At 36.6% G+C, this 20,439-nt stretch overlaps 1 protein-coding gene across 1 annotated transcript; it reads right to left on the bottom strand.

Moving 5' to 3' along the window:
• Positions 1-16,500: 16,500 nt before the first annotated feature.
• LOC107908003 (uncharacterized) lies at positions 16,501-17,100 on the bottom strand. Its single transcript, XM_016835289.1, has 2 exons — positions 16,937-17,100; positions 16,501-16,708 (listed from the first exon to the last, which is right to left on the bottom strand). Exons 1-2 carry the CDS (start codon positions 17,098-17,100, stop codon positions 16,501-16,503), a joined length of 372 nt encoding a protein of 123 aa, XP_016690778.1.
• Between the last annotated feature and the right edge of the window lie 3,339 nt (positions 17,101-20,439).

Raw genomic sequence — 20,439 nt, 5'->3', positions numbered from 1 at the left:
TAGCCCTAGCAAAGGAATACAGTGCATATCTTCAAGACAAACTACCCCCAAAATTGAAGGATCCTGGATGTTTTACCATACTTTGCAATATTGGAGTAACATATTATGGTAAGGCACTATGTGACTTGGGTGTGAGTATCAACTTGATGCCCATGTTAATATTTAGAAAGTTGAGAATAGGTGAAGTTAGACCTACTACGGTTACACTTCAATTAGCAGATCAATCCTTAGCACCGAAAGGACCCTTATTGATGTGCAGAAGGGTGAGCTTAGTATGCGTGTTTAGGATGATCAGGTAACATTTAACATTTTTAAGTCCATGTGATTTTCTGATACAATTGATGATTGTTCTGCAGTGTCTGATTTAGAGGATTTAATTGTGGAGAAAGAACTCAATTATGTTGAAGACCCATTGGAACAAATTTTGACATCAGATCCTTCAAATGATGAAGATGAGGATGAATACTGAGCTTTGTTAGAAGCTAATCAAAGGGGATTTAATCCGCAATCCCGCTTTGAATCTTTAGAGTTAGAAAAAATGGATTATGCCCAACCAAAAGCATCAATCGAGGAGCCACCTAAATTAGAACTGAAGGTACTTCCCTCACATTTGAAATATGTTTATTTAGGTAACTCTTCTACTCTGCTTGTGATTGTTTTAGCAGAATTAACTACTGAGCAAGACGAGAAACTCATCCTAGTGTTGAAACAATTCAAGAACGCTATCGGATGGACCATAATCGATATTCATGGAATTAGTCCATCTATATGCATGTACAAGATTATTTTAGAAGATGGAAAAAAAGGGACGATTGATGGACAACGAAGACTGAACTCCATCATGAAGGACGTAGTCAAGAAAGAAATCATCAAGTGGTTAGATGCGGGTATAATTTTGTAACACCCCGAACCCGAGACCGTCACCGGAGTCGAACACGAGGTGTTAACAGACTTTTAAAAATTTTCCAGACACTGCCAATCTGCGTAATAGTCTCTTTAAAAATCATATCTTGAGTTTCACAACTCAAAAATTTGTTTCGTGATTTTTCCCTGAAACTAGACTCATATGTCCATCTACATAATTTTTTCTAGAATTTTTGGTCGGGCCAATTAGTACAGTTTATTAGTCAAAGTCTCTCATGTTACAGGGATCGACTACCCTGACCTTTGCGCATTACGACTTGGATATCTCCTTGTACAGGGCTCCAATACTGATACCGTTTGTTTCTAATGAAACTAGACTCAAAGGGGAATCCAAACATATAAGGCATGACTTCTAATTATCTCTGGATAATTTATGGTGAATTATCAAAGTCGAAACAGGAGATCCAGAAACCGTTCTGGCCCTGTTTCACGAGAACTTTAATATCTCTTAATATACTGTCCATATGATTTTTTCGTTACTTTCATATGAAAATAGATTCATCAAGGTTCGATTACATAATTTATTCACTATTTAACTTCATTCCTACAAATTTTTGTGATTTTTCAAATCCACACCACTGCTGCTGTCAGCATCTGTTTTCAAGGTAAACTTTACCTGTTCCGTGGTTACCATGGACCAACTAGGGATTCGTCATACATGGGTCCACATATGATCATATTTAGCCATTCCAATGGCTGATCATTTGCCCAACACTTCCTTTCCAAACCATAGTCACATCATGAAACCATATAAACATACATAAACACAAATGGTCTAATGCCATACTCCACTTCTACAAGCCATTTTCGCATGGCTGTACACACATACATCACAAAAAGTACTTAAAACAACAAGGGGTAGTCCTATACATGCCATATCCAGAGTTCAACAAAAAGAGTACCAAAAGAGCTTTGATAGTGTGGATGACTTCGACTTCGTTGATCCCGAATCCGATGGCTAACGAACAAAATCTATAAAACAGAGAGCCAAAGCAACCGGGTAAGCAATTTAAGGTTAGTAAGTTTCAAGTAATGAAATCGGCTTTGACTAAAGTATTACATTCACATAGCTAACTGAATCACTTTATTGATACACATTCTCATAATCATACTTACTTCACACTTCATCAACATATATACACACAAGGTATCAACCTATCTAAAAGCCGAAAGTTCGTTAGCCGATTGCACGAATACTATTTAAAACGAATCGACTTTTCCGAAGCACATGCAAACATACCTTATCGTTCGGGTTAGTCGAGCGTATTAATTGAATTAGTTACAGCACAAAACGCTCACATTCAAACCCAAGTCTCTTCGAAATTTAGCCGGATATAACCGCAAGCACAATTGCCTTCGGGTCTTAACCCGGGTATAGCAACTCGCACGAATGCCTTCGGGTCTTAGCCCGGATATATCAACTTGCATAATTGCCTTCGGGTCTTAGCCCGGATATATCAACTTGCACAAATGCCTTCGGGTTTTAGCCCGGATATATCAACTTGCACAAATGCCTTCGGGTCTTAGCCCGGATATATCAACTCGCACAAATGCCTTCGGGTCTTAGCCTGGATATATCAACTCGCACAAATGCCTTCGGGTCTTAGCCCGGATATATCAAATGCTCATGCACACATATATCTATAATCTTAACACATCCATATCTTATTTTCGTTACTAAGGCTCAAACACAAATCATTTATTAAACCTTTCAAATTTCGGCTCAATAGCCACTCACAAAGAGCATGATTTCGATTGGCTTTATAACTTAGTCTCTATGCACATTCGACTATCCGTCATAGTATGACTAATCATTTCAATATAATTCAAGTAGGGTCATTACTCGAAGACTTACCTCGGATACTTTGAATAGTTGTGGATAGACTACTCGATCACTTTTTCCTTTCCTTTATCAGATTTTGACCCTCTTGGCTCTTGAGCTTGATTCAACAAGTAGATTTTATTAAATAACTTATCAATTTAGCGATTCGATTTAATACATGTATACCATACAACTAAGTACAAAAGATGTTATTAACTAAATATTAAACATCAAACATATACTCTACTCATGTACCAACGAACATGATACTAGCTCAATACCATGCATAATCGAATTTATTTAGCATCATTTAGTTTTATATAAATACACATATCATCCCAACTCGACACAAGAGTCAAATTCATCACTCAAACATTCACACCAATCTATTTGAATATCTTGGCCGAAACCCTCAATTGGCTAACATAGCCTTAATATTTCAATATAAACATGTATACATCAAAGGCAATTTAAAACACTTAGCCCTTATACTCAATAATGAAACCAAACCGTATACCTAATTATTTAACACATCACCTCCAAATGCATGTATTAACTAACATATATCCAATCCACATGCCAAGTTACCATGAATAAATTAAACTTATATATATAGATAACCTTTCATACCCTTGTATATAGTGTCATGAGAATAGCCGAATGTCCAAATTAACCAAGCTTAAAGATTTAACCTTCAACACTTTAATGATCCACAACCTATTCTTCAAGGCTTCAATTATAAAGTAATTAACATTTATACTCTTGTGCCGAATTAGCTAACACTTATAGTCCATAGCCGAACCTCTTGATGATTAAGCCTCCAATTATTCATTTCAATTACCCTTATATTTTTACTTATCAAAGCCGAAACCCATACATGACATTACTCATATCATTCAAACTCACCTTCTAAAAAAAATCATGAACAATGCCGAATCCTTAAGTGTTCAAACCCCTAATTTACTCAACACATTCTTCATCAAAACTTAAAGGAAATAATCAAATTCCTTCTTTAATAACCATAGCCGAATGCTCCATCCATCCATCAAAAATTCCAAGTTTTCAAATGGGCTAATATGGAGCTAGCTAAATGACTTAAACTAAGCTTAAAATTTCAAAACTAACAAAATTTTACTAACCTTCTCAAGCTTCAAGTGACCGAATGCTACCCTCCTATCTTCCTCTCTACAATCGGCCAAGAAGAACAAGGTGATAACCTCCCTCTTTCTTTTTTTTTTCTTTTAGTATCCTTAGTATTTCTTTTATTATTTCTTTTCTTTTACTTAAAATAATGACCACTTCATGGAAATTTACCACATAGTCTAATATATGCTCCATCATGGCCGGCCACTATGCACACAAAAGGAGTATTTCACATGCAAAGCTAATATTTTCACTACATGCTTAAATAGGTCCTTATAAATTAACCTATCGCATTTCAAAAGTGTCACACATAAGTCCTATTAACTAGGTTCACATGCAATCGACTAAATCGAAGTTTAAAACTTTCACACATTCATATTCACATATTCTAGACAATAATTATCACATCCAAATACTTCGGTGACTCGGCTTAGCGGTCCCGAAACCACTTCCCGACTAGGGTCAATTTAGGGCTGTCACAAATTTACCCCATCTCAGATAGTTCATGGGTAAGTCCAGTCCAGTGCGTGCCAAAGAAAGGAGGTATCACGGTCATTAGAAACGAGAATAACGATATCGACTAGAACGGTTATAGGATGGAGAATTTGCATCGATTATCGGAAGCTAAAAAAGGAAACTAGGAAAGATCACTTTCCTTTGCCGTTTTTGGACCAAATGTTGGATAGACTCGCAGAGTGAAACTATTGCTGTTTTCTTGATAGATAATCAGGGTATAATCAGATTACAATAGCACCTAAAAGATCAGCATAAGACAACATTCACCTACCTGTAAGGTACATTTGCATTTAGGCACATGCTATTTGGTTTATGTAATGCACCTACTACATTTCAAAGATGTATGATGTCTATTTTTACTAACATGGTTGAGAAATATTTGGAAGTTCTTATGGATGATTTTTCAGTATTCGAAGATACATATGATGATTGCCTAGCCAATCTAGCCAAGGTACTAAGGCGATGCGAAGAAACAAACCTTGTACTTAACTGGGAAAAGTGCCATTTCATTGTACGAGAAGGTATTGTTCTAGGGCATCAGATAACAAGACATGGAATCGAGGTAGATAAAGCAAAGGTAGATTATCTATAAAGGGTGTTAGGAGCTTTTTGGGCCACGCCGGTTTCTATCGAAGATTCTTCAAAGACTTCTCCAAAGTTGCTAAACCTTTATGCAAATTATTGGAGAAGTACACAGCGTTTAAATTTGATGAGGAGTGCTTAAGAGCTTTCAACGGTTTGAAGAGTCGGTTAGTCTCAGCACCCATAATAGTCACACCAAACTGGGATTTGCCATTTGAATTGATGTATGACGCAAGTGACTTCACGATCGAAGCTGTCATGGGTCAGCGAAGGAACAAAATTTTTCATCCTATCTTGTATGAGAGTCGAACTCTGACAGGAGCTCAACTGAATTACACGGTAACAGAAAAAGAGTTACTTGCTATTGTGTTTGCTTTTAGCAAGTTTCGATCTTATCTTGTAGTCACCAAAGTGACTGGTTATACGGACCACTCAACAATTAAGTATTTACTTGCCAAGAAAGATGCTAAGCCGAGACTGATCCAATGGGTACTACTACTTTAAGAGTTCAATCTAAAAATTCAAGATTGAAAGGGAGTGGAAAACCAAGTAGCAGGCCACTTGTCCAAATTGGAGTTGCAAGAAGGGAACTCTCCTCTTATACCAATTCGAGAGACATTTCCAGATGAACACATACCGAAGGTAAATCATGTCCATAATACCTCTTGGTTTGCTGATATTGCTAACTTTTTAGCTTGTGGTTTGATGCTGATTGATAAGATGTATAATCAAAAGAAAAAGTTTCTTCACGATGTGAAGTACTATTTCTGGGAAAAACCGTATTTGTTTAAAAATTGTACAGATCAAATGATCAGGAGATGCATGGCAGAAGATGAAGTACATAAGATTTTATACCATTTTCACTCAGCTCCGAGTGGGGGACACTTCGGCGGTACATGTACTGCAACCAAGGTATTGCAAGTCGGATTCTTTTGGATAACACTATTCAAATATGCATATGCTTACGTAAAGAGTTGTGATCGATGTCAAAGGGTTGGAAATGTCACCAACAGAAATGAGATGCCTTGAACAAACATTATTGAGGTAGAATTATTTGATGTTTGGGGTATCGACTTTCTCAGTCCTATCCCTTCGTCTTTTGGTCACAAGTACATATTAGTAATAGTAGACTATGTGTCTAAGTGGGTTGAGGCAGAGGCATATCCGACAAATGATGCTAAGGTTGTAATAAAGTTTTTGCAGAAACCTGTGTTCACAAGGTTTGGAACTCCAAGAGCCATCATCAGTGATGAAGTGTCCCATTTTGTGAACAAGTGGTTGATATGGTTATTAGATAAACATGGAGTGAAACACAAGGCCGCTACAGCTTACCATCCGCAGACGAATGGGCAAGCTGAACTGGCAAACAAGGAGATCAAAGACATACTTGAGAAGGTAGTTTACCCAAATCAACAAGATTGGTCCAAAAGACTGGATAATGCTTTATGGGCTTACAGGACAGCATACAAGACACTTTTAGGGTTGTCACCCTATAGGTTATTCTTTGGGAAAGCTTGTCATCTACCCTTGGAGTTAGAACACAAAGCTTATTGGACTCCCCAACGACTTATTTTGGATCTTAAAAATGCCAAAGAGAAATAGATGCTTCAACTTAACAAGTTAGAAGAATTCTAAACAGATGCTTCAACTTAACGAGTTAGAAGAATTCTAAATGTCTTCATACGAGAATGCCAAATTACTTAAGGAGAGACTTAAGAAATGGCATGACAAGCACATTTGAGTTCGAGAATTTGAAGCAGGTAAGCAAGTCTTGTTATTCAATTCCAAATTAAGGTTCTTTCCAGGTAAGTTAAAATCACGTTGGTCCGATCCATTTATGATTCATTGAGTCTATCCATACAGAGTTGTTGAACTTTAAGGAAAGGGAGGTAACTTTCGAGTTAATGCTCAACGCTTGAAACATTACTGCCGAGATAAAATTGAACAGAATCAAACTCGTTCATTTTATCAGATATTTAATTTTTCTTGATCTTTTATTTGAATAAATGATTTAAGGTATATTTTCGGGATTAGTATGTTTAAATAAATTCTGTCTAGGAGATTGGAACTTAAGTGGAACCGCTTGTGACCTCTCCAATCTTTCCTGGGAATTGATTTTAACATAATTTCCCAAGAAATTATTCCCTAAATGACAATAAATTTTTAGTTTTACAAATAAACAGGTCAATTTTGATCCAAGTTTTATGTTGCAACTCAATTTTGAATTTTCATTAAGTCTAGGAACTTAATTGAATATTTTTAAATTTTGGTTACTCTTTTTGTAAATATTAAAAATTAGATGCCTTTTTTTAAAATATTTTTAAAAAGCATCTAGAATAAATGTTTTTAGTTCAATAAAAAATAAAAAAAAGAAAAGATGATAATTATTAATATATAATTATATCTATTATAATATATATTAATTATTATCAATTTTATTTAAAGTTAGGATTAGTTTTAATTTATCATATTTTATTCGATAAGTTTTTATCTTAATAAATTAATAGCAAATAATAATTTAATATGCATTATATTAATTATTAATTGTTATTTACTTTGAGTAGAATTAGAACTTAAAATTTTTAAGAATTCTACTCTAGCTCCTACTCCTTTCACTATAAATTCCACCTATCTATTCTTTTCTTCTTCTTTTTCATTCATACACCATTCCCTCCAAAAACACCAAAACCCTTAAGTGTCGAAACCTCCTAACAATTTCCTAGCCACAGCATCGCCCAGCTAATCGGTCAGCAGCACCCCGCGCCTACCCACACCAGGCCTGCTCAACGATCCGCACGCTGCTCACATCCATCCTCTTCTACGCACTGCTGCCTTGCATACCCGAGCGGCACACCACCCTTTCACCCATCCTTAGCCAAAAACCCCTCAACCTATTTTAATTTGCCATCTTTTGATTCAAAATTATTTTTCTTTAGAGCTCTTAATTTTTACAAAAAAGGTGGTAAGACCAATTTTTCTCCTAAATTTTGATTTAATTATCTAATTTTTCAATTTATTGAATTATTAATATTTTATATTAATTAAATTTTTTAGAAAATAGCTGTTACCATCTTATGATCAGGTTATTCATGCCTCGCAAGAGAACTCAGGCATCTGCCCAAATTAACGAATCACAAAACAAGTTCCACTGTAAAGAAGCCAAAGCAAGATACAAGAGTATCTTCAACAGTCAACAGATGCATCCAAAGAAAAGTTTCACATTGAAAGAAAGCAACTATATTGGTTTTATGGCGTGTATTCGTCAGGTTGCTGAAACTCTCAATTGGGAGTTGTTTTGTGAGAAGAGACCTAGTGTGGATGAGGAGTTAGTATGTGAATTCTATGCAAATTTAACCTCAAGCGAGTTGACAGAAGTTCCAGTTCGCGAAATCAAGGTATCAATAACTTCAAACGCTATTAATGAGTTCTTTAAATTGCCTGATTTCAAAAACGACAAATATTCCTCCTTGATAAGCAATATATGATCTAAAAATTTGCAATAAATTCTCGGGAAACTTACAGTTTCAGGTTTTAAGTGGACTGTGTCAAAGTAAGGAATCCACACTTGTCGAAAAGAATATTTGACACCACTCACAAAGGTATGGTTCTACTTCATCCAATTCAGCCTTATGCCTAGCTCACATGGGACTACAATCTTATTAGAGCGAATGGTCTTATTATACTCGATTTTAACTGGGAAGACCATTGATGTGGCAAAAATCATCCTGAGGGAACTGCGAAATTGTGCCGCTAGATGTTTACATTCTGGCCCAGCTTACTTTCCCTTTACGAGAACAATTTTGTGCTTGAAAGCTAAAATTCTTGCAAACGTAAAGTAGTCAGGTTATAGCCAGGGAAAAATCATAGATTGGGACCTCTATCGAATAGCTGGAGACTTTGTTCTCCAGTAACGAGTTGAAGAAAGTAAGGATCCCGAAAAAAAAGAAGAAGAAGAAGATCCCACAGAGATTGAGCCAGTGGAATCGGCTAAAGTCCCTGATAAGGTGGAACCAATGGAACCAGAAGCTGAACCTGATATCAAGACTTCAATGTTCAGAGCTCAACCGCCTTGCCCAGATCTTCGAGATGAGCTGTCAAATTTAATGGACATAATGCAACATATGCAGTGGCTGTAACAAGCTTACTAGAAATACTCAAAAATAAGGGATGACTCAATAAGAAGTGCTCTTACAAAAATTTACGATGACCCATTTATTTTTGTGCCTGAGTTTCCAGATTACATATTTGAACAATGGAGCCCATTATCGAAAAAGAAACGAAGCAATTCATGCAAAGACAATAATGATGGAGCAAAAGATGAGTCAAATTCGGAAGGATCTGCAAAAATAAATAAAGGGGGGATTTCGATTTTATTTTATTTATGTTCTTCGGTTATTTTAGCATAAAGTTAATTAGGAATTTTCTCATAATAAAACAAGAGATGGAAATCATTAATAAAATTGAACAAGTCGCGAAGTATTAAGTGTGGCAATAGATATATACATGTCTAGGATTGGATTTAGAAAGAGCTTAGTACTTAAGCAGTCAAATTGACTCGCCTCCTCTTTCCTAGAATCCTACATGCTGTATAGTCTCTATTCACTTTAAAAAATGAGGACATTGTTCATTTTAAGTAGGGGGACCGAAAAATTGAAATTATTTCCACTCAGAATAAATAGTTCTTTTAATTATGATTAGGATATATTTTGTTCAATAATTTGAAATTTTGTTAAGTATGCTAAACTTCAGTATAAATAAAGTTCTATTATTTTAATAAATTGTTATGTTAGTTGAATAATGATATAAATGTATTTTTAATAAAGCATGCAAATTGTACCATAAAATTTTTAGTTCCTTAAGAAAGGTAGGCATGCATGAAAGTTTAAGTCTCTAGAATTGACTTAGTAGTTTCTTGAGGCAAAATCTTAGGAGGCATGGAATGTTGAAAATGATTTAGGCAACTTTTGTTTGGACCGTTTGAGCCTTTCAAGCCAACCTTCATGAAGTTTTATCCTTTGAAACCAAACTTTGAGACTATATGACCTAATTTTATTTGAACCCTTGCAATATTTAGCCATCACTTTTCTCTTAATTATCTTTAAATTGTCCTAAAAACTAGACTTAGTACTATTCAAAATATTCTTTAAAAATAATTTAGGGGAGTTGAAAGAAGTATCAAATGCTCTAAAAATTATAGTACATTCAGGAAAATGCTAAAAAAAAGCACATGTACTTAAAAGAAAATAGATGTACAAAGGAGCATGTGAAAGCAAAGTAAGTTGGTGTATTGAGGGAAATTATTCCAAAGGTCTGATTGAAGCTGAGTCTAGGGTTTAAAAGCCTAAATTTATCTATCTTTTACCCACCTTTAGCCTAGCTACGTTACAACCTTTTTAAAGACCTATTGATTCAATTTTTCTATGCTACCTACATTAGTGGAGAGAAATTGCTATGTTCAACATATGAAGGCATAAGTTAAACTTAATGATTGCAGCTTAATGTTGAATAAGAAAATAAAAACAAATTGGTAAGGGTTAACATGTCTTGTTAAGGAAGCATTTAGTCTAATTGTGCTATCATAATAGTTGTTGAGATTAATTTGAACGATATGTATACTTAAGTAACATAACTATAAAATTTCTTGTTTTTGAGCATAAGTATATTAAATTCGTAATTCTGGGAAGAATGTTATTCTGAAAGAAAAATAATTAATTTTTACAAAATAATTAAAGTGCACTTAAAATATGAACTTGTTGAATTTTATTTAATTTTATAATTAATTTTGATGAATTTTGATTATTTTCAATAGATTTACACAAAGGGCGAAAAATGGCTCAGCAGACACTGCTAGAAACTCAAAATCGAAAAGCAATTTGAAGTATCGAGGTGAACAAAATTTCAGCCTAAGGCGGTCCAAAATTATATGTATTAATTCATAATATAATTAATTTTAATTTATATCCAATTTAATTTAGGTTACTAAATTATTATTAATTAATTAGGAAAAAGTGGTCCAGTTGAACTGAACCGAGTGAACCGAACTGACCAAGAAATGGACAGCCCAAAACCCGTCCCAAGAGTTGACCCAAATCAGATTATTAGCTGATTATTTAAGCTTGCAAGGAGGCCCTTGAAGACTTGTTCAAGTCGCATTCAAACCCCTCCACAATTGGTGGCTTTATAGATTTGTCCCAAGCCTAAATTAGCAAAGTTGAAACTATCAACCTTGCCACATGTGTGGCCGGCTAAGGGAGGGCTCTTTGGCTCATAATTTTAGCTATTTTTAGCAGCCCTCCTCAGCTATAAAAACCCCCTTAGGCTGGTCATTTTAAAAACACACCTCAAGCATTCATATCTTTCCTCTCTTCTCTCCACTTTCTCTCTTCTTTTCCATTCCAAAATTCCCTTGCTCTCTTGTCTATTTCTCCTTTTGGGAAAGGGGCAATCATCAGTTATTTGGAGCAATAATTAAGTGTTCATAGTAGCCTTGGTTGACGAGGACAACAAAGAAGGAAGAACAGAGCAACTAGTCAAGCCACAGAAAAACACTGGATTTGATTCTTGTTCCCTATCTTTTTAATTTTTGTTGTTATGCTAGACATGTCTATGAATATTTGTGTTGTTGGAATGGTTAATTTAATCAATTTAGCTTTAATTTAATTTGTGTTAGGTTGATTGCACTTCGTTTGTTAAAATTATTGAAATTGTGTTTCTGTTGTTATGGGTCTCGGTAAGATGCTTAATTAAGTAATATCATGACTAAGTTATTCTTGCATTACAATTGTTAGGTAACTAATGAATTAATTATTTAAATGGATTGAAATTGTAAATAATGGACACAGTACTTAATCAGTGCATGTTTAATTATCTAAGGTAGTTGAGGGTTAGATTAGCAACGATATCTGACGATACATTTGCCTTGCATAACTTGCAAGATTATTGTGATTAAACTGTTTCAAGGTAAGGATACTTTGTTACCTCACATAGTCTTTTATGTGCTTATTAAATCGAGTTAATTGTTTGAATTGACATACGGATATGTACAAAAGATTATTTTGATTTAATAAGTATGTATGTGCAATAACATATTTGCCTATTAAGATTTGTTTAATCGGTTGAATTGACATAGGGATATAGTCAAGAGATAAATGGATTTTGGTAGGTAAGTATGTTCATAAGTTAGCAAATTACCGAGTTTTCGTGAACTTATTCGTAACAATATAAACATGAGTTTAATAATTCTACGATAAGAAATGTAATTAATCTAACACAACTATGTCATCTTGATTAAAATTGTATTGTGAAATCGTGCATTTGAGATTTATTTATTTAGTTCACTTAGTTTAAAATCTTAGTTTTTAATCACCCTCTTCAAACAAAATATTTTTCTTAACCAAAGTGCTTTAAATAGCATTCATAAATAATTCTTTTCACAGTCCCTGTGGGTACGATAACTCGACTTTTACTTGTCACTTTATCACTTGTTGCGATTGTGTACACTTGCACATTTTTGTCGTTCCAAATAGATCAATGATTCGATCTATGCTCATAACACCTAATAAATAAATCACTAATAAACAATAAGGAATAAATTAGTAATGTTAGAAATTAAATAAAAATCAAAGTGCAAAAATAATTTAACAAAGAATGATTAAGGCAATAGTCCCCAGCAACAGCACCAAAAACTTGTAACGTGGTTTGTGTAAGTATACACAGTCGTTCAAGTAATAAGTAAGTTAAATGAGTTATCATTTATATAGGGAATGTGTATGTTAATCGATTAATTTCAAAATTAAAAATCACAATTTGATATAAAAACTCAATAATTTTGGATAGTAATGATTAAACTAAGTAAAAATAACTAGATGCAAATATTTATCCCTATGCAATTTTAATCTAAATGCAAATTATCTAAATGTATGAATGAATGGCTTTAGCAACAAAAACAATCAACATAAAATAGGCTAGGATAATTATATTAATCAATTCAATTCATTTTCATAATGCTAAACAATGTTCGGAAAACATTCAATGGCAACTCGATCTTTCATGAGTTTGGAAACCAAATTAAGTCCCCTCGGATCTTTTACTTAGTGAAATAGGCATTTTACTAATCATATTAGGCTATGGGTTTCTTAGCATTTATGCGAGGTCATAGAGATATTTACGTTTGCAACAGTTTAATCACATAAACATAAAAACTATGCAAGATAATAGAGATAACTACAAATATTATGAACCTCAACTTAGTTGGGTTTAATGATCTAAATTGAGCATTGCACTTTTCAATTATGTGTCTACTAGTCATCGTCTGGTTAGGATTGCTCAGCTAATCTGGATACAACCAATCACGTATGAATGGAATACATCTTCACTTTAATTGAAAACATATTCAACTGAGGCACAAACATGTTAAACATGAATCAAATAAATCTTATTGAATTAACATAATCATCCTAGCAAATAGGATTTAAAATATCATATTTTATTTCAAAAACAATAAACTCAAAGCAAATATAATTAAACAAATAAAAAGAGGAAAGAGTAAACTCTATTCAGTTCAACAGTGTTTTAGATCTGTTTTGACTGATGCACTCCTCTATTCTGATTGATGCTCATTTTGCTAAGGGTTTCCCAAGGTGGCCAGCCAAGGTAGTGTCTTGACAAAGCTTTTTTTGGCTAAAGAATGGAAAGGAAAATAGGAAGGCGAGGCATGGGGAAAAGGGAACAAGAGAGGAAATGAGAGAATGCTAGTGAATGAATAAATTAAGGGATGCTTTGAAAGGTAAAAGCTGTGTGGTATTTATAGGTGAAGGTAAGGGTGAAGTTTACTAAAAATAACATCACATCTCCCTTGATTCTCTCCTTCCTATGGCCGCCCATGATGTGTGAGAAGGTGTATAACACCCTAAACCCAGCCTAGACGTTATGGCCGAATCTGGCGAATCATATTGGAGTGTTTTTCAAAAACATAGTTTCTATGAAAAAACCCGCTTTATATTAATTCTTGTTTATTGAAACTTAAGTTGTCTTTAGCAGTTTTTTGATCTTATTTGTTGTTACTATATTCAAAACATTGCTTTGATGCAGAAGCCTTTATTTTATAGTACGAAAATGTGGTGTTTTGAAAAAAAAACATTCATCTTTTGAAAATTCATGTCCTACTTCTATCAGATATGAATTAAAATAAGTAAAATCCCCAAATTAAAAGTTTAAAAGAAAATTTTAAAAGGCCTTATTACCCAAAATAAATTTCTTATAAAAAAATAAATGTAAAAGCAGTTGCGGTTGTGTGGCCACCTCTGAGTCCCTCGCAACACCGGTGTCTAAGATTGGGGATTACCTATAAGATAAATAGAGGGGTGAGTTTACGAAAACTCAGTGTGTAACCCCATAAAAGTAAATATCCAATGCATTTACAGTATGGGCTTAAGCCCAATTTAATAATAGTTCAGTTCAGTTGGGCCTTAGCCCATTACAGTGACAGTATCAGTGTGAGCCTTAGCCCATTACAGTGACAGTACCAGTTCAGACATGCAATCAGAAATCCTACCCATCCAGCCTCTACACTCCACTCCGTCTAACCCAACACTCCATGTGGGGATAAAATCACCCACCTATCCCTACACTCCAAAAATTAGCACCGGTTGCGACACTAAATAGTATTTGCAGCAAAGCTGCCAGTACAGTACACTTCTTCCAATCATAATAAATCCCACTCCCATACAACATATCATACATGTATGCAACATATATATATATCGTGGCATGCTCATATACAGTCATACATAACATTAAACATACAGTCATTTTATAACATAGGGGCATAATAGTCATTTTATAACATAAGGGCATAATAGTCATTTTATAACATAATGGCATAACGTCATTTTATAACAGTTTGAGGGTATAGGCCTACTTACCAACCCACAGTTGTCTCGGGTGACCCATTCAACCTTAACAGTTAAATAGTGAAGTTGGGCCCAAGGCCCATAATGCGGGCCCATGTAGGCCCACAATGCGGGCCCATGTAGGCCCACACACTCGTGTGGCCCACATAGCCCAGAATTGGTCTTGGTCATGACATTACAAAATTTGGCCCAATTTTCTCCACATGCTTGTGTTGTTTACCCGTGTGGGGTTCATAAGCCTGTTGGGCCCACATAGCCCATTTCGGCCTATCGTGGCCCAAAATGCCCTAAGACCATGAAATCACTCATGATGGCCACAACAGTCTAATGCCAACGTTTTATATGTTTGGTTTACCACACGAGCAAGGGCATGCTCGTGTAGCGTCAATTGCCATAATTTTCGGCTTTTGCCAGTTTACGTTTTGGGTAGGATTTACACACCTTGTTTCTATTCATCACGAACAGTCACTTAAGCACTCACCAACCTATATTTGGTCAATCAAACACCACCATCAGTCCTACTTTACAGTTAAAAAGAAACTTAAAATCTACAGTCTATTCATATAATAGAGTAGCGTTACCTTCGATCGAACCACAGTGATCTCCACAAATCTAGTCTTTAGCAATTGGTTAGGAATTCCTTGAATCCTTCCTTAACTTTCATACAATTGCTATCAGTTATTACTAAAGGCAGAAGAAGAAAGAAATATTGATTCGACATTAACACAACCCCTCACCCTCGATTTAAGGCGAAAAGAAAATAGTAAAGTCAATCAGTGGAAGAAGAGGAAAAGTTTCGACAGTGGTCAGAATTGGTAATCGGCAGCACAACACAAGAGGGAGAGAAGAGGAGAATCAGTTTAGGGGAGAAGAGGAAAGAAATCGAAGGAGACAAAAACAATATTCAGCCAACATAATGAATGGGGAGAAGAGGTTTCGGCAAACGCAATGAATGGAGAGAAGTAATATTCGAAAAACTCAATAAATAGGGAGAAGTAATATTCGGGAAAGGGAACAACTCAACAAAGCAGAACCAAAAAAATGAGAAGCCCCCTCTAACCGAATTCTTGAGTGCCACAAAGTCCACTACATTCCCTCTCCCCTCATCCCTTGATTTTTTCCTAAAATCCCTCCTCAAATCTCTCCACCTGATCACACTTCCCCTCAACCACTCAATTTGGATTCTCCTCAACCACTTCACTATCAGAATTTTAGTCCAACACAAACTCACACATGGCACAAGCAGCAAAATAACACCCTTTGTTTGTACAGGTATTCGAACTCAAGACCCCCGGCACACTAACTCTCCACTTAACCACTAGACCAGCAATCCCATTCTGATATAAATCCACAAAATTTAAAATATAAGCTTATTGAACTTAATTAAGGCTTTATTTAATTAAAAAACAAAATTTTGCCCAAGTTAAGGCTTGAACTTGGGACCTCTTAGACACTTCCCAGAACACTTAACCACTAAAGCAGACATGTATTTATGTTACAAACATGCAAAAATAAATACTTGGATTTTTGCGGCGTTACAACTCTACCCCCTAAAAGAAAATTTTGGCCTCAAAATTTACCTAGTCAAAACAGATAAGGGTATTACTGTCGCATTGCCTCTTCGGGTTCCCACATGGCCTCTTCTGAACTGTGATTGCGCCAAAGCACCTTAACGAGTGTGATAGACTTGTTCCTCAGAATTTTCACATTACGATCTAAAATCTGAACTGGTTCCTCCTTAAAATTCAGGTCCGGTCTAACCTCAATCTCCACAGTCGAAACCACATGTGTGGGATCAGAGCGACAATACCTTAGCATAGAGACGTGGAACACATCATGAATCTAATCCAACTCTGAAGGTAACTCAAGTTGTTAGGCAACCGATCCCACACGTTTCAGTATGCGATAAGGCCCAATAAACCTAGGGCTCAACTTGCCCTTCCGTCCAAATCTTAATACATTCTTCCATGGCGAGACCTTAAGAAAGACGAAGTCCCCCACAGAATACTCTATCTCCTTGCGCTTCAAATCCGCATACGACTTCTGTCTGTCAGATGCCGCCTTCAGTTGATCTTGAATTAATCTAACTTTATCCTCGGTATCAAAAACCAATTCAGGGCCCAAAACACGCCGCTCGCCCAACTCAGTCCAACACGAAGGAGTACGACAATTACGGCCATATAATGCCTCGTAAGGTGCCATCTATATGCTAGACTAGTAGCTATTGTTATAAGCAAACTCTGCCAAAGGCAAATAGTCTTCCCAAGAGCCATAAAAATCAATTACATAACACCTTAACATATCCTCCAGTATTTGAATCACCCTTTCCGATGACCATCTGTCTGGGGGTGAAACGCAGTACTAAAGTCCAGCCTAGTACCCAAAGCCTCGTGTAACTTCTTCCAGAACGGAGACGTGAAGTGAGTATCTCTATCTAATATTATGGAAACTAGTACCTCATGCAGTCTCACTATCTCAGCCACATACAGTTTAGCCAACTTCTGCAAAGAGTAATTAGTACGAACTGGTATGAAATGGGCTGACTTGGTCAACCGATCCACTACAACCCATACCACATCCTTCTTAGTAGGTGTTAGGGGCAGCCCACTAACGAAGTCCATAGTTACTCTCTCCCACTTCCAAAGTGGAATTTTAACTGGCTGTAGCAACCCTGAATGTAGCTGATGTTCAGCTTTCACTTGCTGGAAAGTTAAATACTTACTTACAAAATCAGCAACTTCACGCTTAAGACCAGGCCACCAATATAACTCACGAAGGTCTCAGTACATTTTATTTCGGCCGGAATTCATAGCATAAGGACTACTATGCGTCTCTCATAGTATAGGCTGCCTCAAATCATTATCCCTTGGTACACAGACTCTCCCACGGAAGCACAGTACCCCTACGCTATTCAGTCCAAAATCTGAGGTATCCCCACTCCCAACCTACCGAAAATGAAATCCCAACAACTCATCCCCTTTCTGTTTACCCCTAATCTATCGTATCCACGTCGGTTTAACTTATAGTTCGGCCAACAGACTACCATCATCAAATAAACTGAGGTGAGCAAGGATCGCCCTCAGATCAGTTATAGCCCTACGGCTTAGTGCATCGGCCACCACATTGGCCTTTCCAGGATGGTATTCAATCGAGCGGTCATAATGCTTAAGTAGCTCAATCTATCGATGTTGCCTAAGATTTAACTCCTTCTGAGTGAGGAGGTACTTGAGGCTCTTGTGATCAGTGTAGATGATACACTTCTCACCATACAGATAATGCCTTCATATTTTTAGTGCGAATACTACCGCAGCCAACTCCAAGTCATGCGTTGGATAATTTGCCTAATGAATTTTAAGCTGACGAGACGTATAAGCCACTACTTTACCCTATTGCATCAACACACATCTCAAGCCAACATGTGATGCATCGCTGTAGACAGTGAATTCTTTCCCATACTTTGGTTGTATTAAGACAGGGGCCTCTGTCAGAACCTTTTTAAGTTTCTCAAAACTCCCTTGCTGCTAACCAGTCCAGACAAACGGTACCCCTTTACGCAATAGTTTAGTTAGAGGTGCAGCAATCAACGAAAACCCCTCAACAAAACGTCTATAATACCATGTCAGACTCAGAAACTTCGAATCTCAAATACCGTCTTAGGCGACTTCCAATCCAAAATAGCTTCAATTTTCTATGGATCAACTCTAATCCCTTCAGAAGATACCACATGGCCCAGAAACGTTACCTCTCGTAGCCAAAATTCACACTTGTAGAACTTGGCGTATAATTGTTTCTCCTTCAGAATCTACAGAACAACTCGAAGATATGCATCATGTTCATCCTCAATTCTCGAATACACCAAGATATCATCTATAAAAACCACTATGAACTGATCCAAATAAGGTTGGAACACTTGGTTCATCAAATTTATAAAAGCCACTGGTGCATTCGTCAGTCGAAACGGCATCACAAGGAACTCATAATGACCATAACGAGTCCTAAACGCTGTCTTGTGAACATCAACCTCTTTGACTCTCAGTTAATGATACCTCGATTAGAGATCAATCTTAGAGAAGACCGAAGCTCCTCGAAACTAATCGAATAGATCATCAATCCACACTAGGAGGTACTTGTTCTTAATAGTCAATTTATTCAGTTACCGGTAGTCGATGCACATACGCATGGATCCATCTTTCATTTTCACAAATAAAACCGGTGCTCCCCATGGAGACACACTAGGGCGAATGAACCCTCGATCCAGTAACTCTTAAATTAAGCCTTAAGCTCTACTAGCTCCTTCAATGCCATTCTATAGGGAGCGATAGACACTGGAGCTGTACCCGGTAGGGCTCAATCCCAAATTCAACTTCACAGTTTAGAGGTAGTTTAGGTAGTTCATCCGGAAAAACATTCGAAAAATCCTTGACTATTCTGATATCTTTAATAGACAGAGCATCAGAATCAATACCATTGATGTAGGCTGTATACGCCTCACAACCCTTAGAACCAACTTCTAAGCCTTTAGAGCAAAAATCACATTTGATAGATAATTCTGACGCTCCCCTATTAGCACCACCTTATCCCCCTCCACAGTTTTCAGTACCACATGTTTAGAAGTACAGTCCAAATTCACTTGATGCTTAACCAGTCAGTCCATGCCCAGTATTAAGTCGAATTCTCCAAAAAGAAGTTTCATTAAGTCCACCAAAAAGATGGTTCCTTGAACCTCCAACGGTACATCTCTGAAAAAATTTTCACCTTAACTGAATGCCCTTACGGACTCAACAGTACTTTCACTCGCAGTGGTTTCAACCATTATACCCAAAGTCTCAGACACCGAGCATGCTATATATGAATGCGTAGACCCAACATCAATCAGTGCAATATAAGGTACATTATATATAAAAAAATACCAGTAATAACATCTGGGGCATCTCCATCCTCTCGACGACGTACAGCATAAACTAGAGCTGGCTGTCTCGCCTCAGTATGACCAGAACCTCTGCCCAATACTCCACAACCACGGCCCATACCATTTCCACTTCTGGCCTGACCACGGCCTCTCGGTGGCTGCTGAACACCTCTCGGTGGTTACACAGTACCCCGACCTGTAGCTTGCATCTGTTCAGGCCTTCGTGGACAGTCTCTGATACGGTGCTCTAATGATCTGCACCTCAAACATGCCCCAATCCTTTTCCAGCACTCTCCTTGATGGTGTCTACCATAATCAACACATGTATGCGGTCCAGTAGCAGCAATAGGGGCCCTAACCCTGACCGGCCCATCCATTCTGGCCTTTTTCTTCAGCTTCTGAACAAAACTCGAGGGCTCCAAATCCCTTTTATTCCTACCTTTTTCTCTATTCAGATGCTCAGTACGCTTCACCTCCTCAGTGATATTCGCTTTGTCCACTAGTGTGGCAAAATCTCACTCCCTCTGGGGAGCTATTAAAACTCTCAAACTATCCTTGAGATCGTTCTCGAACCGAACACACCGCTCATAATCAGTTGCCACCATCCCATGTGCATAGTGGCTTAATCGTAA

Source organism: Gossypium hirsutum, chromosome D02 (assembly GCF_007990345.1).
Source record: "Gossypium hirsutum isolate 1008001.06 chromosome D02, Gossypium_hirsutum_v2.1, whole genome shotgun sequence".
Classification (NCBI taxonomy): Eukaryota; Viridiplantae; Streptophyta; class Magnoliopsida; order Malvales; family Malvaceae; genus Gossypium; species Gossypium hirsutum.
The sequence above is the reverse complement of the archived record's forward strand: the minus strand, read 5'-3'. Positions and strand labels throughout refer to the sequence as shown.